The sequence below is a fragment of the Carex rostrata genome, chromosome 26, assembly GCF_964058835.1.
Source record: "Carex rostrata chromosome 26, lpCarRost1.2, whole genome shotgun sequence".
Classification (NCBI taxonomy): domain Eukaryota; kingdom Viridiplantae; phylum Streptophyta; class Magnoliopsida; order Poales; family Cyperaceae; genus Carex; species Carex rostrata.
The window spans coordinates 3,764,644-3,787,878 of NC_135943.1; the positions used below are offsets into that span (position 1 = coordinate 3,764,644).

A 23,235-nucleotide genomic window follows, 5' to 3' on the forward strand; every position below is an offset into this window, starting at 1 on the left:
TCTCTATATTATGCATCTTAAATTAAATTGATTGTCCTGAAACTGCAACAGCTGTGATTGATTGATCTAAATTCGGATTGAATCTGAACTCTCCAATCAAATAATCTGCCTTCCTTTGATTAAATACATCTTTTATATGTGTAGAAGTCTACATTTAGTTCAAATTGGACCCGTCACATGTATAGCCACACGTATTATCACACACATTTTCGCTCTGCACCATTGGATTTGAATCAAAAATCGTGCAGATTAAATCCAACGAGTGTAATTCTTTTCGCTGGAACGGTCTGCTGCGTCTCTCCCAGCAATTTTCCCCCCTCCCTCCCCGATCCCTTCCACGCTCCCTTCTTCCAAACAAAAAGAAAAAAACCTAGAGTTGCGAGAGAGGAGGAGACAGCGAATAATCGTCTCCCTCCCCGATCCCTCTTCTTTGTTCGTTGTTAACTAACTAATTAAAAAGAGAAATGAAGACGAACAACTAGGAGATGTGGCCAGTGTCGTGCCTAATGTCGTGTTGCGCCAACGGCGCGTGCAAGTTGACGGCATCGGCCATCTCTCGCCGCTCCTCTCGCCTCGCCTATTGCGGCCTCTTCGCGCTCTCTCTCATCCTCTCCTAGATCCTTAACAAAGTGGCAGCTCCTCTCCTTGAAAAGTTTCCCTGTAAGCTTTAATTCATCTAACTTCGTTTGTTGCTTTCTCCCAAATCAGTGTTGATTCTTTTTTCCAGACGTGGACCATCACTCCTTGTCTTGTTCAAGCCTCTTCTTTTCTGGATGTGCTTAATGAACTCTATCTGTGACATTATGTACTCAACTTTACCTTTTAGATTTGTACCAGGGTTTAGGGTTTAGGGTTTAGGTAATTGCATTTTTTTTGGAAAGTTATATGCTGTGTAGATGCAGTAATATTATTGGATCCATGATGTAGACAATCATTGCACGGGGTTTGCTGCGTAGATGATGTAGACAGTTATTCGATCCATGATGTGTAGAAAGTTATATGTTGTGTAGATGCATTAATGTTATTGGATCCAATAGTAATGTTTTTGGAAATATATTGATTTCAGTGATTTTAGCACAATATAGATTTAGAAAATGGCTAAATTCAATTTGTATTTCAATCTTCTTTATGAAGGAAGTGACTATTGGAATTTTACAAGTTCATGAGAAATTTTCTTCTTTGTATAATATATCCCCGTTGCAACGCACGGGCACGATACTAGTAGAGTAGTAATTAGCATAATAAATAACGATTTATTGTTAAATAAGGGAGCCGCCAGCTAAGAGAGAGTTCACGTGTTTGTCTCACCGAAATATATATAAAAAAAAAAAGAATTAGATTTTGTCCAAATGACTTTGAATAGAGTCTTATCCAAAATCGAGTCTTATCCAAAATCGAGTCTTACAGTTTGATTTGCTTTAAAATTTGTATCAACATATTTAAAACTTAATAATTTTAAAGGACTCTGTAAATCTAAATCATTTATGTAAATTTTAACCCAAATCAAAACAGTTTACAACTGAATTTGAATGAAATTTTGTCCAAAGCCCTTGAACAAAAACTCAACCCTAAAAAAAAAAAAAAATCTAACTATAGCAAATGCAAGTTCAACTTCTACCGTGAGGCGTGAAGATGTAAAATTAGATTTTAGTAAAAAGTTAGATTAGCGTATTCTAGTGGAGGATAAATGCTTACATATTACTTACAAAAATTAGTGCTAATTTTAAATTCTCTGACGTGATGGTCCCGCAGTCTGTGTTTTTCTTCAAATATGTTTTATTTATTTGTCAGACATACCCAACACGGTGTGCTAGGTTTCCATTAGCCACAGCGAATCCAGATTCCTTTGTACGACATCTGAACGCGACCTGATCAGGATTCGTATCCTCTGCATTAACTCAAAAAGGAATCTTTTGAGTTAATGAATATGGACTGTCCGATTAGCATTAAGATTCGTGAGAATTAAATCCACACTAATATTGAAGACCTCCTTTGTTTTAGACCGGGCCAGATGAGATCCGTTTACAATCGGACGGTTCAGATCCATTAACTCAAAAGATTCCTTTTTGAGTTAATGCAGAGGATACGAATTCACCTGATCGATCATTCCTTCCGAGTTCCGATTCTCACTCGACCAAACCCTAACCCTACCTCTCGAGTCTCGAGACCTGACCCGCGCCTCAGATTCAACCTGGTGGCCAGGTCCTGATCTTAACCCCAACTCGATTACTCGAACCAGATGTCCACCATGGGCGAACCCATTGTCGACCCCACCAGCGCCTACTTCAACAATGACGAAGACGACGATAGCGGATCCGACACCAACGAGGAAACCGACCAGGACATCGAAACCCTAACCACCGCCGATCCCGCCACTCCCGTTTCTCCCCCAAAGCCTAACCCGAACCCGAATCCTAGTTTTGATAATGGTACCAGTCAGTCCTGGTCGTTTGTACCGGGTTCGTCTGATGAGTCGCGGAGGCTGTTCCAGAGGCTATGGACGGATGAAGAGGAGATCAGGATATTACGTGGGTTTCTCGAATTCACCTCTAGACGAGGTATCATTTGTAATTTTAGCTAGATTATTTGTTGTTCTAGTCAAGTATTGAGTTCAAATGAATGCAATATTTGTAGCTATTAGTATTATGATTTTAGAATAATATTTGTCTCATAACTGTACAAAACATTTGTTAAGCTTCAATCAAGGTATTCAAAGGATGGAATTAGCTGTAAAATGTTAATTATTAATGCCCTGTTAATACATGAAAGGTACGACATTTGCGTCACACCAGTATGACACAGGCCCATTCTATGAGGAGATAAAGAAGCAGTTCGCTTTTGATTTTTCGAAAAACCAGCTGATAGAAAAACTGAGAAGGCTGAAAAAGAAGTACAGAGTGTGTGCTCTTCGAATGCAGACTGCTGGTAAAGATTTTGCCTTCAAGAGTGTGCATGAGCAGGTATTCATACTTTTGGTTGTATTATTTTTAGAGAAGTAGAAATAAAAATCAGCACTTTGGAGTGCTAAAATGGGATCATATGTACTGGCATTGATTCTGATGGTTTGTAGTTACTCTCTGGTACTAGTATTGGTACTGATTAGTGGGCTGTGCAGTTTGAGTTTCTCAAACAGTAGTCTGGGCAGCATGCACTTGTATTGTATAAAGTTGGTCAAAATTTTCTGACCACAGGTGCGATAATTAAAATGTACTTTTCTTTGCATACACAGAATATTTATGATGTGGCCCGCCATATATGGCGGCCAGAGATGAAACGCGACCGTGAAAGTGATGATGAGGATGGTGATCTAAACCATATTCCGCCTGTTGTTGTTGCTGCCAACCACAGTTCTGACCGTATGGTTGGTGTTGTAGAAGAACCAAGGCCAAAGAAACGGGTCAGGAGGAGATCTGCCGAAGCTGCTGAAGCACCTGATACAACTCCTGCAGTTTCTGTTCAAGGTACATTCTCGGAACTTAAATTCAACCTTTTTTTGAGGGGTTCTACCAGTGCTGAACCTGTTTTGTATGATATTACTTGCATGGTGCTGTGGCTAGGTTGCAAACCTTGGTTCTCGTGTATTTGGTTGTATCAGGCATTGTTTAACATTAGGAGCTTGTGTCTGTGTCAACATTGACCAATTGCTCTAATTGCTTGTAATATAATGGGAGTTTTTAATTATGGCTGAGATTTTTCATATTAATTAGGCTGAGCTGTTTTATAGTTGCAGGAGGTGAAACAGAGATTCCAGTGGCAGTCAAACTGGAGAACTTCATTCCTGTACAGAATGATATGCCTGCTGATGCAACTAAACCAACTGCAATAGAAGAAACAGTCAAGAGTTGCCTCTCTCCATTGTTCAAGGAACTAATAAACACGGCCATTAACAGTGGGATGGGACCCACTGTCAGTAGTAGCGGTGGCAACTTAGGTTTGGGGTTTGGATTGGGGTTCGGGGCAGGGTTGCTTAACCCTGATGGGTTGGTTCCGATACCAAAGGATGAGAAATGGAGGAAACAACAGATAATGGAACTAGAGGTTTATTTGAGGCGAATTGAGTTGCTCCAAGATCATGTGAAGTCTACCTTGGAGGAACTAAAGTCGGCTGGTAGTTGATGCTATGTAAGGTTGTTGTTCCAGGTATTAATGTCGTATTATGTGGTTAGGAGGGTAGTGGTAGTTTAGCTTCTCTCTCTCTCTCCCCCTCAAAGTTTGGCAGTGGCTGCTGAGAACTCTTTCTCTCTCTCTCTCTCTCTCACCCAATAGGACCTTTTTTTTCTGTACTATACCGGTGATATGGTTATCACCTTCTAGTAATCTTGACTGAGGAAGTTCAAACTCATAGCTTAGTTTATATAGATATATTTTTAATTTTAATTTGTATGACATTGTTCAAAGCAATGACTCTTCTTACTTTTGAAGCTTTAACAGAAAGTGTTAGAATACTTTCCAAGATCCAGACAAAGTTGATTAGTTGTCAGCAAGTAGATGAGAATCATAAATTTGGAACAAAAAGGCGAACATTAAACTGTAAGGGCCTAGTTTATGATTTTTTATGGGAGCTGTTCGATGTTCTAGGTCCATAATTTTAGTAAAAAGCAAACATACTGTAAAAAGTAAAAAGTAGAAAGAATATACAGATGATTATACGGATCACAAAATCATAAATTATGATCAACAAAAATGTGAGACAGAGAACTGAGCAACAGCAGGCAGCAGGGTATCCCATCTTGACTGTGTTTGGGCCTGCAGAACTGGAAACAGAATCATGCTGGTATCAATGTAACCTAGTATGATAGTATCACTATAGTACAACTAACAGTAAATGGTTGCATAGTGTGTATTTGGACTGTGACTGGTTTATCTTGACATTTTAGTTCTGAATCAATTTAAAGAAAAAGAATAAAACACTAAATGATAATTTAAAAATGTGTAGATGTGGTGTTTATTAAACATAGAGAAAACTCGGAATCAAATTTGATGTTAATATTATTTGATATATGATTAATCCATATAATCATGAAAGGTCGCAAGTACAGTGATCCGTTGTAAATTTCAAATTGTTGATGTACAGGTAATCCAACACTTGATCAAACCTCATCAATTTACATCTACATAAAATACAAGTGTGCAACTCATACAGACCAATCTCCTTTTGAAATTCTTGACAGGGGCTGTCAAGTTCATATACAGCAATCTCACAATGCTAAAATTGTCATTTTAAAATTAATATTCAATTAATATATATAGTTGTGTAGTTAAATACTTTTAAGTGTTCATAACCATAAAATGAAGTATCATACTATCTACTGATAAATATTCAGTGGTACCAACAGGGTGCTCTTTTGACCGCCGATGATTTAGATGAAGACTTAAACCAAAAATTGACTAAAATTTGGCTTTCAGACATCTTCACGTTTGTTAAAAGTCTGGTTTGTGAAACCCTGAACCTGATCTTGGATGCACACATAGTCCAAATGTAACATCTAGGCATTTTTGGCTTTTAGTTAAGAATATAATAAATAATTAATCCCACTTACCTGCAAATTATAAATATTGATTTAGCTTGTAGAAGTTGTTTCTGGGCATCTGGCTTATCATCCAATTCAATGGAAGTTTTTTCCATCTTCTAGATGAAAACATATTTTGCTGAGATGAATTTAATGCATCACTTCCTGTTGGGGATAAGAGATAAATATCAAGGCTGTACCATACAAATGTTTCTCAGAGGAATTTCCTCAAACACTTTGTGTACATACGCCAATACTCAAATAAATAGAGAAATAAAGAGTCATACAAGAAACTAAGACAATAAGCAAGTAAGTACAAAAATAAGAGAAAACACAAGATTTTACGTGGAAACCCTTTCGGAAAAAAACCACACACGGTAGAAGAAAGCAAAATCCTAGAAATAGATTGGTGAAGAGGCAAAGACAGAAGACTCAATTTCTGGGAGAGATGCGGCACACATCCTTTCTCTCTCTGTCTCCGTCTGATATACGGAGATGAATTCCCATGAATTGCCTTTATTGTTTTCAACTCAACACTTCCAACTGGCATGGTTTGCATCTCATTTTTCTTGTTGGTCACATTACTTCTAGACTTCATTATCTTAACAACCTGGAGAGTCATCATGAAAAGGAACTTTAGAAGGAGAGTAGTTTTTGTTTTTTCTTGCATTATGGAAACTGGTGGAAAATATTCAGTTCGTAACTACAAAATATTCTCCTACCACAGAAAATCTTGCTCAATGAACTTATCCAGATTCTTACCAAATCAAATACTCCGGAATATATCTAATATATATTGCCACATCCGAAAATTTGATAGCACTGAAGTGAAGATAGGAATTCTTCTGTCGGATATATGTATAGCTGATTACATTCACCTATGGTTAATTCCTTGAGAGATGTCAGGTTGTTGAGCCCAGCTAAAGATACGAGATTTCTACAGATATAAACACATAGCTTTGTCAGACAGGTTAGGTCCTCCAGCCCAACCAAAGATTCTATGCTCCGGCAGTTATAAACTGTTAGCACCTCAAGCAATGGAAAATTCCTTAATCGTAGGCTGGTGATCTCGTCTGAGCATGAAATTTCAATGTTCTTCAATTGTGGCAAGTGAGAATTAAAAAAAAGGTTTTCATGGATTTTTTTGCATAATTGCAAGTATAGTAGTGAAGGAAGAGTGGGAATTTTGGCCAATTGACAACAACCCACAATCTTCATTTTTGTTAGACTAGAAGGTAGGTGAGAGGGAAGAACCATCAGATTAGGACAATCAAAGATCCCTAGAGTTCTTAGATGAGGAAGATCACCACTTTCCACATCAAACCATTGCATCCATTCTGGCATGTTATTGAATTCCAATTTTTCCAGTGACCGGAATCGTTGAAAAATTTCATGACCACCAAAAATTTCACGGCCAATATGACGAATCTTGTACCCACCTTCAAGAATTAGAACTTTAAGAGAAGGCAACTGACCGAGTGGAGGAAGCAATTCACAATCAAAACCAGTGAGTTGCACTTCAACCAATTTAGAGAAAGCAAGGTCACCAACCCAATGAGGAAATTTTAAACCACCATATCCAATTACAATCAATTTCACAAGGTTTGGGTGTGGCTCAAGGCTGTCAAGTAACCGCTCCTCAAGCTCTGTCAGAATTCCATTTGATCGAGTAAAATCATCATCATTACTGTCAACCCATTCTAGTACCAGCTGATGGAGACACTTTCTTCTCAAAATAGCCCCCGGAATATTTTCTAATGTGGTGATGTTCTCAAGTCCCATGATACGTAATGTTCCTGTGAGGTATGCTAAATATTTCAGTTCACCTATATTACCCTCTGAATTGAGCTTCCCAACAATGAAAGCTGGTAAAGATTGTAGATTTGTTAGGAGCCCGATTCCATATGGCAAACAGCTGAGATGATTGGTGCTGTAATTGAGATGCCTCAAATTTATTAGCTGACCTATTCCTTCTGGCAGTTTCAAGATGGGGCAATTTGTTAATTCTAGGGTTTGTAGATTATAGAGATTGCAAATTGAGCAAGGCAGAAATTTAAGACTAGTGTTAGAGAGATTGAGATAACGAAGCTGTATCAAGTTACCAATTGAGTTGGGCAAGGTGACTATCTGCGTATTGCTGAAATCTAATGCTCTTATATGTGTTAGACTTTCAAACAGGTTACAATGAACCTTACAGAAAAATGTTGACACAACCTGTACTAATCTCAGGGTTCTTGATCCCTGAAACTTTTGTAGATCTAGTACATCCTCACGAGCTGGATTTGCTGATAGGTATCGAATGTTACTACCTGTTGAGTGAGGAAGTTCATTTTCAAACTCCATTCTTAAAACTTCGGTCCCAGCAACTAGTTGTGCCAAGTCGTGGAGAAGATCATGCATAACAAAACCACCCGGATCGCGAGTTAATTGTATCATTGACCTCTCTTGTAATTCTTTAATATACAATCTACCAGTATCTTCTACCATATTTCTGTTAGCCGAGTAAATGAACCCCAAAGCCATCCACAACTTAACAATACTATCTATGTTAAAAACATGATCTTTCGGAAACAAAGCAAAAAGAGAAAAACACCTTTTCAAATATCCCGGCATATGGTCATAGCTTAATTTAAGAGCAGGCAAAACCTCACCATTTCCACTTTTAGATTCCCATTCCCTACTTTGCATAATATTTATCCAGCTCTCGACATCATATTCATTCCGTAAAACACTTCCTAAAGCCTTAAGAGCCAAGGGCAAACCACGGCATTTTGCAGTAATATCTTGACCAATTTGTACAAGGTACTTATTTACATCTCTCTCTTGGGAATCAAAAATCAATTGCTTGAAGAATGACCAAGAAGTTTTAAAATCGAGATAATCTAGAATATACGGAGGCCTTGTTTGCATAATATTAGCAACAGCTTTACTGCGAGCCGTTACTAAAATCGTGCCCGACTTTGCAAATGTTAATGGAAGATGTAGGAAATTCCACAAGCTTGTCTCATCATTCCACACATCATCCAAAACAAGAAAAAAACTTTTCTCCTTGACTATCTCTTTCAAGGTGGATTGAAGAAGATCAAGATCATTTAAGTCACAATTTTTCCTGGTAAAAGATGTGACAATTTTTCTGGTCAAATCTACAACATCAAAATCATCTGAAACCCAAACCCAACCCTTCATTCCGAAACTGTCACACACCCTTTCATCGTTATAGACCAATTGCGCAAGGGTGGTTTTACCAATCCCTCCCATCCCAACAATGGCAAGAACCCTCAAATTTTGCTGTCTACCCCAACCATCCTCTGAAAGCAAAAGCTCTATAATATTCTCCTTATCTTTATCTCTACCAAAAACACTACTCTCCTGTACAAGAGAGCTAGTAGGTGGCCATCTCGGCACATTAAAATCGTGATTTCTGGGACCATCACATTCAATCAATCGGAATCTCTCCCATTCCCTAGTGATCTCCTCAAATCTCTCCCTAATCTCCTTAACTCTACCAGATATCTCATCAGAAACAGGAACATTAACACGGATAAACTCCAGATCAATTACCTCATCACAGCGCTTGCGCTTTTGTCCAGTACCCTCACTGAGACCCGACATCTTATCCCGGACTTGAATTTTGGCATGTAGAACATCATACTCATAATCATCCACCACATCCTCTGCATCATAAGAAACTTCTTTCAGCTCCTTCAACCGAAGCTTCTCGGAATGATCTCTGACGTCCCTTTCGCCGGCATCCATGAGGACAGACTCAATCCGTCTCATGGTTCTCTCCAGTTTCTTGAGATCCTCCATGGCTTCATTTGTGCAATCAGATGGTGTTGATGAAGATGGAGCAGAGGTCACCGACAAAAGCAGAGAAGAAAGCTTCTCAGCTGTCCATTTCAGGCCACTTGCAATCAACCCAGCCATTTTTCTCGTTTGTTGCTCTTTGCTGAAGGTTTGTTTGGATTTATTAGAGTTGGAAGGGGAATTGGGTTTTTCAGTCAAACTTTTGAGTAGAGCTTAACACTTAGTAAAGGTAATCAAGTCCAAGAAAAAATAAAAAATTAAGATGATGATGCTTTGCTTTGGCGCTGACGCAGTGCAGCTATCTTCTTGTTTAGTTTTCAAGTTGAAAATGTTGTGAAATAAAATGTTCATGAATATTGATATACTAATGAATACACAAGTGCAACTCTAGTAAGAGTAGAACTAGGGTGTTCTTAAGTTCGTGTTTGGTGAGCTTAACTCTAAAATTTATTAAATTAGCTTCAAATAATAAATTCAAACCGTTGAAACCGATTTACTTCACGAGTGAAGAATTTACATATAAAGTTTTTAGAATTTCGAATTAATTTTGTATAAAGTCAAGTGGTTAAAAGTGTTAAAAAAATTAATGCACTAAATTAATTTATAAACCTTCTAATTTTGACCGCATGACTTTATACTAAATTAATTCGAAATCTTAAAATTTTTGCATGTAATTCATCATTTATAAAGTAGATGAATTTAAACAGTTTAAATTTGATGTTTGAAACCGTTATAATAGATTTTAAAGTTAAGCTCACCAAACACTTGGTGAGCTTAAAAACACCCTAATTTTAGGGTAGTGATTTCGATTCTAACTTTGAATCGAAATCAATAGTGTCGATCTTTAAAGTATAAGAACAACAACACGTTTTCTATTTTCCACTCTCATATTTAATTAGTTTCTATGAATAATAAATTCTCCACTTGGGCTCCACACGCCAATTCTTTCTTTCTTTTCTTTTTTTTCTTTTTTTATGATAGGCCGTAGGCTCACACGCCAAAGTTGACTTCAACTACAGCAACACTAGGGCTGTGGCCATTATGGAAGTAGATCACCTGTCCTTCAGGGTGCAGGAAAATCCTGCTTCCTCAGGATCTGTTCGGATGAATCACTGTTTACGTGGGAAAAAAAAATTCAGTTCAACTGAATTTTTTTTTTCCCACGGAAACAATGTTTTTCAGTTCAATTCCTGTGCCCATGCCCATTCCCATTTGTCGGCCGAACAGGCCCTCAGTCACTGCGGGTGGGACCGGTCATTATTAAAGGGGGCCGGTCACTGTTAATTTTTAAACTGGGGGCCATCAACAGTGACTCTGGGGGCAGGAAATTCCTGCCCCCAGGGGGGCAGACGATTCGATCTCGGCCATTATAGTCTCGTAAGGGATTCAAATCAGCTGGTAACCCGCAGGATTAGTACGATTTTCCACGGTTTGTAGTATGAACCATAGTAACAAGATTCGCGATTTATTCGTGTATTATTTGCGTTTAATTTATTTTTTTGATGTTTTCGAACCGAATTCAGAATAAAACGCAAAAAAAAAGCGTATAATATGTTTTATTTGCGAAGAAAAAGCGTAAAAAATGCGAATCATGAATTATTCGCGAGAAAAATGCGAAAAAAATGCCAAAATTTTGTTTTTTGTTCTGCTGGGGTCTTTTTTGGAGATTTTTTTTTTTATTTCTTATTGTACCAAATTATTCCCGAATTATATCCAAATCACAAATTTTTGAACCCGCCGAACCGAACCCAAACTTTTCGTTTGTCACTATGATCTGTACTTTGATAATAAAAGTTTTATTAAATAATTTTTTTTCGAATCTTAATACACAAAAGTTTTTCAGATTCATGTCAGATAAAAAATGATCTTCATCTCATTCTATCAGGTCAGGTAGTTAGATCCTAATTAGATCCATACATTGATACACCTATACATATCAGCAAAAAGCTACAACTATTAATGAACTATATTTTATTTTTAGTTCCCCATTCCTTTTTTTTGAAGTTAAAAATCAACTTACCAAATAATATTAACAAAAAAATTAATTCCGATTTCAAACCCGTGATCTTTCACACACAAATTTATGTTTTGTCACTAAGATCAAACTAATTCTTAGATCTCGACTTAAATTATTGTGACGAAAGTCAAAAGAACTTTTTAAGCCCGTACGTAGAAAATTGCGATAGGCGTTTAGGCGTACAGACACAGTTCGATATACTTGTGAAAAATAATCGTCAATATCGTTTATTGGTGGTACATTTGAAAGATCAATTATTGTGAGCAAACACTACATTGAATAAGGATTTTATTTCTCATCAATAAAGTTTGGCAGCCACCGCCAATTTCTCAAAAAAAAGAGTAAGGATTTTATTATTATTATAAGACCTCGAAAAACCCTGTCCGGTCTATATATAGCCCAAACCAATGTTATTGGATCCAACTTGTAAGTTCTGTTCGGCCGCGTTACTACAGTAAAAAACAGTTCAAATTTTCACTTTTTTTATGCCCACACTCATTTTCATCGGTGCGCCGAACAGGGCCGTAGTGAGATAAGTACTACCTCAAACAAAAATGAATTGTGGAATAATTTATATCCATGGTTTCTGTGTCTATCGTTGACTATGGTGCGTATAAGATATCCATGCAAGTAATAGCTCCTTCGTTGGCTCGACCCACATTTCAAACCTCATTGATCATGCAAGTAACATATGCTTCTTTAGATTTAGGTCTTGAAGCATATGGTGCTCGCAGGGGCGAATTCAGAATTTTCATCGGGTGGAGAGCAAAAAAATATTAAATCAGATTTAAACCTATTAACTAATTGAGTACTCGACAAAAAGAAAAAAAACGCTTTGACTTATATTTTTCAATGCGCTGACTTGTAATTTCTACTTCTTTAACTTATAATTCTAATTACCAATCATACTTTAATAAATTTATTTTGATTTTAACACTAAATTTAACCCGAATTACAAATCAAACATCCAGAGGGGAGCAAAATTTTTTTTCAGGAAGTCCAAAGTCGATAAATACCGACAGATCACCACAGAAGAACTTTTCATGAAAAAATAAAGAAAACTAAACCTGGGCAATAGAAGCTTAATAGTGCAAAGTGCTCCGATGATGGATGCTTGATCCTTTGCCTTGCATTTCTAAAGGTAAGCCATAAAGGGGGCTAGTTTAAGGTAAGCCTTGAAGAAGAATAAGAGAAGCACAATTTGAAATAATATTAAAATGTACGAAAAAAGGTTCTCTAATAGTTCTGACTTTCTTTCTCAGTATCTGTTGAAGTCTGGATCAATATATATGTATGGGCACCTGGAATTTAAAGTTCTAGTGCTTATGGGTTAGTGTATTATTAGTGCTTTACAGTTCTGTAATAGTCAAATGTGCAATGCATACAAATGTTTAGGGGATAGAATTACTAATCTGCTTTTCCCATCTCTCATTTGTCTTTTCTATATCAGACAAATCTGCTTTTCAGTTTGCAAATCCTGGATCGCAACAATAGCCAGCCTGTTTAGGTTTTGTAACTAGATTCTGATAGTGTGAGTACATTTTTTCAATACTTTTAATTCATCTGATGTGTTTTAAACAAAGATGTACCATACATACCAGGATCCAGTACTGGTATAAATCAACTGGTACAGTTCAATAATCAGAATGCTAAAAAAAAATACCATTTGCAAAGATAGGCCGATGTGTGTCTCTTACACTACCAAGAATAGGTAGAACACGTAAAAGCACATCTTTTAGCCGTGAACTAAACTGCAAAGCTTCGAACAAAAAAGCATCGAAAGATTTCAGCTTCATGCATAGGCCACTGAAAAGGGAAACATCAGAGGAAGAAGGAACAAAAGAAAATCAAAGGGGACTTCACCATCAGCAGATGCAAAATCTGCTAGTATTTGAACCATTGCTGGTAATGCAGGATTTGACCCTGACAAGTGAAGAAATTACTTTTTTATTTACCTTTGTATTTTTGTGTTTTGAGTTTTTTTTTTAAACATGTGTAAATGTAACTATTTTGTAAATATGAACTTCTTTGTACTCTTTGGAAATAGATGGACTGAATTATCACATAAGCCTTTTAGTGCTGAATTAATAATATATTAATATGTAATAAATGTGGAAGCTGAATGTACCTTAGATGTGATAATCTCTGATGTAGCAATCTTTGCAAACTTACTCAGGTCAGTGGGGTCTGTATCCTTTTGGTCCATTACCCGCACAGCATTCGCCGTGACCATAAAGACTCCAGTTAGGTTACCAAATTTCTGAGTATCATAAAAACGCAGCATAAACATATAAGCATGAAGCAAATGCAATTTTCTTTGTATGGTAATGACAACGAACATACAGCCTTACTTAACTCCGGACGGGTTATATTATACCGTCCGGGATTTTTTTTTTACTCCGGACGGATCTGCTTGTACCGTCCGGTTTTTTTTTTTTTTTTTTCTTTCCGCTAAGTTTGATTAACGTCATCATTAAATTAATTGATACTTAGATCCGGACGGGATAATTAGATCCATTCTGCTAGACAGGTTTATTAAACCTGTTCTACTTATTTTTCGACAAAATCCAAAATCTATACCCTTTTTTGATATTTTATTATTTTATTTTCTATTAATAAAAAAATCGGATGAAACTCGTGGCCCCACTTTATTAAAAAAAATATGTACGGATTTTGTTTTTTAATTGGGAGAATTTCATGTATACCCCTCAAAAACTTTTACGTATTTTTCTTTTTAAACTTTAAAATTATGTATTCTGAACCATCCAGAACAGTGATTTTCTACCTATCTTAGAATATAGTAAAAAAATTCTAAAAATATATACAATTTGGTTTGCAAGTACATATTCATATGGAAATCACGTTGAATGAATCAGATTGGCCGTTAGGATTTAGGATTTTGAAAATAAAAATATTGATCCGTATTACGAACCAATCTGTACAATCTGTACTATGCATAGTACCATACAATTACTCAATATTGTATATTTGTATTATAGACTCATTCTATGTACTAATGTACTATCTTTTCTTCAAGTCAAACTGCATGAAACAAAAACAATTTGAGGGCAACACAAAAAGAAATCATACAAAAAATAAAATTAAAAAAGAACATATCATTGCTTATGAGTTATAGATGTCAACTGATTTGGTGTTATAGATGACAAGTGAGAAAAGTAAAATTTGGAATGGCTTTCAATTTTCCACTATTCCGGTCATATTTGGTTGATGGTGGAAAAGTGAAATAGTAGAAGAGCGGAAGAGCAAAGGTACATGAGCCAAATCCATCTCTTAAAAAATGTTAATTTCTCTATTCTACATTTCCTATGAAATAGAAAATTAGTTCATAGAGGAATAGAACCGGGACCCAAATATAAAAAACAGAGGTTTGACTGTAAAAGTTCAAACTCAATTCCACTGTTTCCAATTCTCCAATTCCATTGACTTCTTTTTTTGTTTGGCAGAAATAAAACCTCTTTTACACTCTATTCCACTCTTGCTGAACGGGCCCTCTGTGCTGGAGAATTGATAGACAGCTCCTATGTGAACCTTTCACAATTGTCGAACTTAATGTGGAATTTTGGACTGTTTTCGATTGACAATTCTTTCAGGGTCAGGTTGCAACTCATGAAGAATCTGATCAACTGCAATTCAAACTGATAAATCAGAATGCAGTTAACTTGAAATGATGGTTAATGGTTCTGATTTAAGTCATATAATCATGTTCCCTTAGTTCTTGGCTAAACATGTAAACAATTTTTACTGGTAAACCAAAACCAAAGATGAAATAATAGGTTAATTAATCAAGGAATTGTTACTCAATGCAGGACTATCGATACCATAAATCCATTGGTACATTGGCACAAGCATATATACCTTGTGGGGCTTGCAAGGGAGGTTCCACCAGTCTTCGCCATTCCCCCCAATCGTACCAGCTCCATTTACTGTCAATCCTTCAACCTGGTAGAAGACGAGCCATTGCTGTTTTCTGTTTGTTTCTGGCCAGCAGTCCGGCCCACTGGGCGGTTGTAATACACCATCAATCTGCTAGCAAAAATAAATTTAAAACTGTGCAACAGCCAATGATACACCAAAATCTGCATTTTTGGTTCTAGTTATAACTTTTTGCAACATTTTCAAATAGTGAATACCAAATTAGATTACTGTTTCAAATTTGGCTAATTGTTGAAACATAAAGCAACAAAACAAGACAATAAGAAAGACATGAACAGGAAGAACAGCAATGAATTACCTGGAAAACAAGTCAGGGTTGACACGGGCCAGAAAAGGTGGTGGCAGTGATCATAAAATTAAAATTTTTATTCTAATTTTTCAATCCATGTAGCCGAACAGAAACAAAGTCAACGGATAATCAGATCAACCAACTTTTTTATTTTGAAAAAAACACTAAAATGAGATGGTAGGTCTAAGGGCCAATTTCTGCGCCACTACGGCCGACAGGTTTATTAATTAAGAAAACAAAAGGGAAATTAAAGAATTCAAATTAGGTTTCTACTGTATCGTTGTTTCCCCTGCAAAGAAGGCACAATTTCGGATTCTTTATTTTATAAAAATAAGAGAGAAAAAAAAATAAAGTTCTTTGAACTTTTCAATTTTTTTCAAGTACAATTAGTAGGCGCACACACCATATCTCATTCGCTCAATTAAAATCCAACTCAAACCCTATTGAATTTGAATTTTTACGATTAAATGCATACAAGACAAGTTGCTGACATCAATTAAGATACATGAACAGCAATACGAAAAAAAAAAATGCCTTCAAAATTCAACAGCCAACTGTGTAGAAGTTAAATTTTAGTTGTTAGGTTCAAATAATTACACTTGTATTTGTGTAGATAAACCTAACACTCTTCAATTGAATAATGCAACAATCAAAATATCAAATCCAACATTATCAAGACAGAGCCTGACTTGCTTTAGCATGAAACAGGTTCTGGTATCTGCCAGCCCCAAATTTCCAATCAAGTCACAAATAATCCTCATTTTAGCCTAAGTTTATTATCCAAATTCCTGTAAGAGCCAATAAAGGGGAACAACAAAAGGAAGGAAAAATAAATAAAAGGTTAATACAGTACATAACTGGCAACAGTTGTATGCTGTCAGTAGAGTCAACACTCAACAGCAACGCATGAAGTACGACGGGACCCAGATGGAACATGGGGCCCACGTGTCCACTCACCACTTAGTACATCATACACAAAAAGAGCTGCCACCATGTCATTGTCAGCCGCTGCTCTCACTCTCCCCCTAACAGCAACAGCTGATACATGTACCAGTGCAGCCACCTTGTTGGATCCAACCGCAGTACATGTACAACTAAACCGCAACCCAGTTCCAACCTGACCTCCTGCTACAGGTACAGGCGGCGGCTTCAGCCTATCCCATCTCACCTGATTATTACTATTACTATTACCCCTAGTTATAGTAGCATTCCATCTCCAAAAGGAGATCTCCAGTGCATGACTCGCCATAATATATAACATGTCACCTATACCACATGCACCCAGTATGCAACCACCAGCTGGTACTGTTGCAATGGGACCAGAGTGGGTACGGAGCCATGTGCCTGAGGAAATGTGGTAGGCATCAATCGACCCGGCGCATGTGCGCGCATCAAGGGTATTTTGGGTACTATTGAGCCCCAACCCCCCAGCTATATAGAAAATGCCATTTGCAGTACTTGCTCCAACACACCCATACCTGTTACAATACATGCATGCGGTTTAAGTTAAGACAATAAGTAGCTAAAAACTTATTAGTTATTATCAAACATGATTTGCTAACATCACCTTCGGCATGTTGCCTCCGTAATAACACGCCAACTGTTAGTCTCAGGGTCATACTCCTCCACAGACGATGTCCGTGAAGACCCACCTGCAACATAGATGCGACCATCTACGGCTGCCACAGCAAACTTCTTACGCGGGAAGACCGGTTCTCTACAAATGGTTACAGATCCAGTCCACACATCAAACCGGATCATCGCGCCACGGCCAATCAGGTAAACAAACCGGCTGATTGATACGGCACGTGCATGGGAAAAGTTTCCAGAAGCAATTGACAACGGCAAGGTGGAGGATTCGAAATTTGCGAATATACCTGATCATAAACATTCTATTTGTCTAAATCATCTCATTAATCAATACTAAGCAACTAATTTCATGCCTTGTATGGAACCATTTATTTTATTTTACTTTTTATTGTACAATAAAATATTAAGTCTTCATCTGAAATATGCAAATTTATAAAAAAAAGAAAAGAAAAAAAGAAATGAGAGCTTATTTGACCTGATTGGTTGGAGGATGAATGATGAAATGGAAGGATGGAAAAGGAGAGAAGGGTGAGATCTGAGGAAAGTGAAACAGCGATGAGAGAGTGGTTGAGAAGGCCAAGGCTGCGTCTGAGAAATGGGAGTGAATCTGAGTTCAAGAGGCGGTTGAAGCGGCGAGAGACGAGAGGCAGGGAGGGAAGGGAGGAGGCGGGGAGACGGGAGAGGCACTCCAAGAGGAGATCATCTGGCAAGGCGGAGATGGCGGTGGCAGGGGTGGGGATGGGGGTGGAAATGAAGCGGAGAGGGAGAGGTGAGGGAGTAGAGAAATGGCGGTGCGGATCTCTCTCAGAGGGGATGCAGGGTTTGGTCAGCCATGAGAGGCTGCGGGAGTGGCAGCTTGAGCTTGAGCTCTCCCTTTCCCTTTCCCTTTCCCTCTCCGCCATGAAATTAGTGACTACCAGTATACTGTACAAGTATATAAGAACTTGAATTCACATACTCTCAGTTACCGGACTAAGTACAATTGAATCGGATGGTCCAAAATTGTTATTTTTAACGTGGCACGAATCTCAAAGCATAATAATACTGCTACGGTGCTACCCTAGACATCTTGGAGCAAGAACTGGATAAAATTAAATCTGGACCATCCTTTTCAATTGTGTTGAGTCAGGTACCTGGGAGGATACGGATCGATAAAAACTTGGCAAAAAAACTATGTTTACTCTAAAATTTACAACATAAAAGTCCAAATCCGGAACACTTGATTATGGGCTTCACAAACCTTGTCAGAGGCATAAGAGTAAAAAATATGGCAAAGGCTTCTATGGACATAAGGACCTATTTGTAAAATGAACATATTTTTATTTTCAAAGTTCAAACAGTCGATCCGAACCGTTCATCTTGTTCTCCATATTAATATGTGCTTGGAGACCAAATTTTACATTTTTCTGAATTTTGTTACTATTTATTAAGATGGGTACAAAATTCAATGGTCTGAATTTGATATTTTTTGTACCATCTTAATAAATAGTAAAAAAAATTCAAAAAAATGTAAAATTTGGTCTCCAACCAAGCACATATTACTATGTAGAACAAGATTAACGGTTCGGATCGGCTGTTTGAACTTTGAAAATAAAAATATATTCATTTTACAAATAGGTCCTTATGTCCATAGAAGCATCACTCAAAAAAATATATACAATTCTGAGAAACCATAGTTCCTTTGTATTCTTATTTGAGGGTTGAAATGCTTTTTTTTTTGTGTGTGTCTTCACCGTATCTTTATATTTTAAAACTTTAATAACTCAAAATTTAAAATTTAAAAGTCAAAATAAAATCGTTAGATGTGATCTATGTTATTTTCTGTGTTTATAAAAAAAAAATCACATTTTAATTTTATTTTTATGTGAATCAATAAGTTGAAAAATCAACGTTTAGAAATTATCCACATTAGTACATTTTTTACAAGTTCAATGATAACCAAAATAAAATTGAAATATCATAATTTTTTTACATATGCATAGATAAAATAATGTAGATCATATTCAACGATTTTATTTTGACTTTTAAGTTTTAAATTTTGAATTATTAAAGTTTTTTAAATGGAGGCACAAAAATTGAAGGTATTTGAACCCTCCTCTTCTTGCTCAAAGTATGACAGGAATTAAAATTTCAGGAATTGTGCTTATTATGCCTCTCTAGTCTCTACCCTTTATTGTTAACATAACAACTTTAGCTGCCAATGTCAATTTTAGTTGTTCAAAAATCCGACATAAAAGCATTTGCTTAAACTACTTGTTTAGGATCAAATTTCACAAAATGATATTATTAGTCAAATTTCACAAAAAAGTAATAATTCCTCCTCAGAATTCCTCCAGTTCGTTCATTATGCCGAGCAATCTCTTCCTTTGAGAATAATTATTTCGATCATCTTAAATTTACAAGTTATTAGACAAATAAATACTCTTAACAATTAAATTTATAAGTTATTAAATTTCAAATAATGTCAAGTGATCCCACTCTTAAATAGTTTGAGTTTTGGTTGTGCGTGCTTCTGTGTATGAAATTTACCCATTATACATTGATTCCCTTTTCAGCGCTAGGTAAAGTAAAGAAATTTATTATCATTATGGGCTCCAAAGCCCACAACAACACAAATACACAAGTGGGCCATATTTTGATGATAGCCCAAAAATCCATGTCAAGAGTAGATCATAGCATACAAAACAAAAAGAGAAAAATATCATATGGTCCATGTACAAAAGCCCCATCCCAATATTTACCTAAATCAGTTACAGAGTTAAGTTCATGTATAATGGCTAACAGGATCCTCTGCAAACTGAGCTGTAGTAATTTCATACTGTCTGAATGTTGCCATTGATCTAACACATCCAGACCGTTGAAAATCTACAGATCGAGTTATCGGGATCAGCCACGGTATCAGTAGCACTTCATTGCCTAATGATGCAATCAACAACTAAATCTAAATTTATCCATTATTGCTTCTGGCTCGCCGTCTTGCAAGCACGTAATGGGCGGTATCGTCAGTGTTTGTTGCGCACCGTAAGCGTTCCAACAAAACGGGTCATCCACCAACTCCCCTTCAAACGGGAGCAATTCAACCTCGGACATGGTGATGTTGGTGCACGGCATGCTATCGCTACACGCAAAATGTATAGGGGGGCTGCGCACGTCGTATGTCCCCCTGATGTTGTTGTACACAACATCCGACACGTACACAGCTGTCGATTGATTCATGCAGCTCTTGCTGAGGCAGTAATATTGGTCGATTATTATGCAGTTTCGGACATCTTCCATGTAGATCGTGTCGAAGGTTAATCCGGTGACGGATCCCGTGCCACCCTGCCATGTCTTGATCCTGATCCCGTTATCTGAGTGTCTAATCACCGTGTTTCGCACCGTTATGTTGGCCACGCAAGCTTGCGAGTTGTGAACACCCAGACTTCCAATACTGCACAGATGGAATTTATTTTTATTCATCTTACAGAATTGATAATAAGATTTGCTTAAGAAATAATTTTGTCACAATAACTTCAATTCTTTGTTTTTTTGCATAAAGAATTTTCTAAAATATGGAAATTCATTATTCCCAAATTATAGCATTTGCATTTACACTCTCTGAACAGTCATTGTTTTCATAATATAGAAAATATATAATATCAAAAAAATTAGGGACTGAAATGCAATTAAGTAAAGACAACATCAGTCTCTGTCTGAATGATATAAGGAGAATTTACCTTATACCATGGCTGGGCCCACAAGTCACATTCTCTATATCAACATCAGAGACACCGGTCCCAATAGATATGCAGTCATCACCTGAAAAAACGAACCAAAAAAAAAAAAAAAAAAATCTTAAACCTTATACAAATGTCAGAAGAATTCAAAAGTTGTTTTACAGAGTTTTGCTATTCTCCACAAGCAATTGGATCAATGGAACAAATATTGTAATATAAACTAATTCTATGTACAATCTTTTCTTCAATTCAAACTTCATGAAACAAAAATATTTCAGGGTTATTAGAGTAAATTTCCACCTATACAAATAGTTTAAACATACCATTGCTAATCTTGGAGTTATAGATACCAACTGATTTGGTGTTCTCTATGTGTATTCCATCTGTGTTAGGACTGAGAGCTGGAGAATTGATATACAGCCCCTCTATGTGCACCCCCTCGCAATTGTCGAACTTGACGTGGAATTTCGGACTGTTCTTGATTCGCAATTCTTTCAGGGTTATGTTAGAACTCATGAAGAATCTCATCAACTGCAATTTAAACTGATAAATTAGAATGCAGTTAACTCTATGAACCCTTAATTCTTGTCTAAACATGTAAACAATTTCTACTGGTAAACCAATTCTAATGATGAAATAATAGATTAGTTAAACCAGGGAATTGTTCCTCACCGCAGGACTATCGCATGGCCCCGGCAATGTCGATCCATTTGGTCCCTGAAAAATTTGGAAGGTGACAGAATATACATTAATATCCTCAAAATTTTGAAAAATTTACCATACCCTAAGATCCATTGGTACATTGGTACAAGCATACCTTGTGAGGTTTGCAAGGGAGGATCCACCAATCTTCGCCATTTCCCTCTATCGTACCAGCGCCTTTTACTGTCAATCCTTCGACCTGGTAGAATAATAGCCATTGCTGTTTGCTGTCTGTTTCCGGCCAGCAATCCGGCCCTCCGGGCGGTTGTAATACACCATCAATCTGCTAACAAAACAAAAAAAAATTTAAAAACTGTACAAATTGCAAATGAAATAATACAAGCTGCATTATTGGTTCCAGTTAGGCAGTTATAACTTATTGCAACATTTTCAAACAGTCAATGCCAAATTTTATTATTGTGTCAAATTTGCATTATTGTTCAAATTTCAAAACATATAGTAACACTGTGTCAAATTTGTCTTATTGTTCAAATTTCAAAGCATATAGTAACAAAACATGATAATTTTGTACCAGTTTAAAGAAAATTAGGAAGACATGAGCAGGAAGAACAGCAATACATTACCTGGAAAACGAGCCCGGGTTGGCACGGGCCAGAAAAGGTGGTGGCAGTGATCATAAAATTACCGTCTGATGGCACGAGTAAAACTGCCGATTCGACTGCACATGCAGCCTTCCAAGCACACCGAAATGCCTCCGTGTCATCAGTTGACCCGTCACCAACCGCACCGTATGACCTCACATCAAATACACACGGACCCGAGTTCGGGTCAATGGGGTCCGCTGGGTCAGATGGCACTGTGCCGGTATCTGGCGGAGGCGGTGGTGAGTCAGACGGCACTGTGCCGGTATCTGGCGGAGGTGGCGCTGGGTCAGACGGTACTGTGCCGGTATCTGGCGGAGGCAGCGGTGAGTCAGATGGCACTGTGCCGCTATCTAGAGGAGGCGGCGGTGGGTCAGACTCCAATCCTCTCCCTTGTCCTTTGTTGCTTCCCTTTTTATTGTTGTTGCTCCTGTTTGGCTTCTTATGGTAATGTGTTCTTGCCAATGTGCCATTGTTAGAAAGAACTGATAATGTGATCAGTAAGCAAATTAGGAGCTTTATTCTAGAGATGCCCATTTTAGAGAGATATACAAACGCACACTTGGTGTGTTTGTCTCTGTGTGTGAGCACAGCAAGTGGGAGGAGATATGAGGTTTCTTGGTTGATAGAGAAGTGTGTGTTTGTGTGCGAGAGGGGGATAGAGAGCCCACGGCGAGAGAGAGAGAGAGAGATTGCAACCAACAGGTGATGAGGTCTCTGTTGTTGATGCCACGTAGTTATACTAGGAGAAGAGTGACACGTGGCCGTTCCTTGTAGAATGGTAGTTCACTGTGTTGTGGGAATTTGGAAGGTAGATTACATTTCGCTTTCGCTCACATGAATCCAATCATGTGAAGAGAAAACAATGACAATGAAAATTAAGAGAGACCCCTGGTCCCCTTGGTAGCTACTACCAAGTTCTCAAAATAAAAAAAAGTGAAGAGAGAGAGACATGAATCACAAGCTCTGTTTTACTCTGTTTTTTTTTCTATTTATTTTTGTTATTTTTCCATGCAAACAAAGCATATTTTTTTTATTAATATCCAAA

The 23,235-nt window shown here is 37.2% G+C and overlaps 4 protein-coding genes across 7 annotated transcripts; 1 reads left to right on the top strand and 3 right to left on the bottom strand.

Annotated features, from left to right (window-relative positions):
- The first annotated feature begins 2,114 nt into the window (after positions 1 to 2,114).
- LOC144544702 (putative transcription factor At5g28040) lies at positions 2,115 to 4,453 on the top strand. 2 transcript variants are annotated; one of them, XM_078293256.1, is made up of 4 exons: positions 2,115 to 2,558; positions 2,770 to 2,960; positions 3,230 to 3,461; positions 3,725 to 4,453. In XM_078293256.1, exons 1-4 carry the CDS (start codon positions 2,240 to 2,242, stop codon positions 4,114 to 4,116), a joined length of 1,134 nt encoding a protein of 377 aa, XP_078149382.1. In that variant the 5' UTR covers positions 2,115 to 2,239; the 3' UTR covers positions 4,117 to 4,453. The 2 variants fall into 2 exon arrangements, with proteins under 2 accessions (XP_078149382.1, XP_078149384.1); XM_078293258.1 differs by having other exon boundaries at positions 3,731 to 4,453.
- A 190-nt stretch (positions 4,454 to 4,643) lies between these two features.
- On the bottom strand, positions 4,644 to 9,527 carry LOC144544559 (putative disease resistance RPP13-like protein 1). 2 transcript variants are annotated; one of them, XM_078293093.1, is made up of 3 exons: positions 6,055 to 9,527; positions 5,541 to 5,649; positions 4,644 to 4,754 (listed from the first exon to the last, which is right to left on the bottom strand). In XM_078293093.1, exon 1 carries the CDS (start codon positions 9,435 to 9,437, stop codon positions 6,297 to 6,299), a length of 3,141 nt encoding a protein of 1,046 aa, XP_078149219.1. In that variant the 5' UTR covers positions 9,438 to 9,527; the 3' UTR covers positions 4,644 to 4,754; positions 5,541 to 5,649; positions 6,055 to 6,296. The 2 variants fall into 2 exon arrangements, with proteins under 2 accessions (XP_078149219.1, XP_078149218.1); XM_078293092.1 differs by having other exon boundaries at positions 5,541 to 5,671; positions 6,048 to 9,527.
- A 5,625-nt stretch (positions 9,528 to 15,152) lies between these two features.
- LOC144544299 (F-box/kelch-repeat protein At5g26960-like) lies at positions 15,153 to 18,107 on the bottom strand. Of its 2 annotated transcripts, XM_078292755.1 has the most exons (4): positions 17,643 to 18,107; positions 17,145 to 17,454; positions 16,436 to 17,055; positions 15,153 to 15,378 (listed from the first exon to the last, which is right to left on the bottom strand). In XM_078292755.1, exons 1-3 carry the CDS (start codon positions 18,067 to 18,069, stop codon positions 16,464 to 16,466), a joined length of 1,329 nt encoding a protein of 442 aa, XP_078148881.1. In that variant the 5' UTR covers positions 18,070 to 18,107; the 3' UTR covers positions 15,153 to 15,378; positions 16,436 to 16,463. The 2 variants fall into 2 exon arrangements, with proteins under 2 accessions (XP_078148881.1, XP_078148880.1); XM_078292754.1 differs by lacking the exon at positions 15,153 to 15,378 and having other exon boundaries at positions 16,061 to 17,055.
- Positions 18,108 to 19,731: 1,624 nt separating this feature from the next.
- On the bottom strand, positions 19,732 to 22,888 carry LOC144544298 (polygalacturonase At1g48100-like). Its single transcript, XM_078292752.1, has 6 exons — positions 22,170 to 22,888; positions 21,701 to 21,868; positions 21,556 to 21,600; positions 21,207 to 21,414; positions 20,884 to 20,965; positions 19,732 to 20,597 (listed from the first exon to the last, which is right to left on the bottom strand). Exons 1-6 carry the CDS (start codon positions 22,722 to 22,724, stop codon positions 20,096 to 20,098), a joined length of 1,560 nt encoding a protein of 519 aa, XP_078148878.1. The 5' UTR covers positions 22,725 to 22,888; the 3' UTR covers positions 19,732 to 20,095.
- Positions 22,889 to 23,235: the final 347 nt, after the last annotated feature.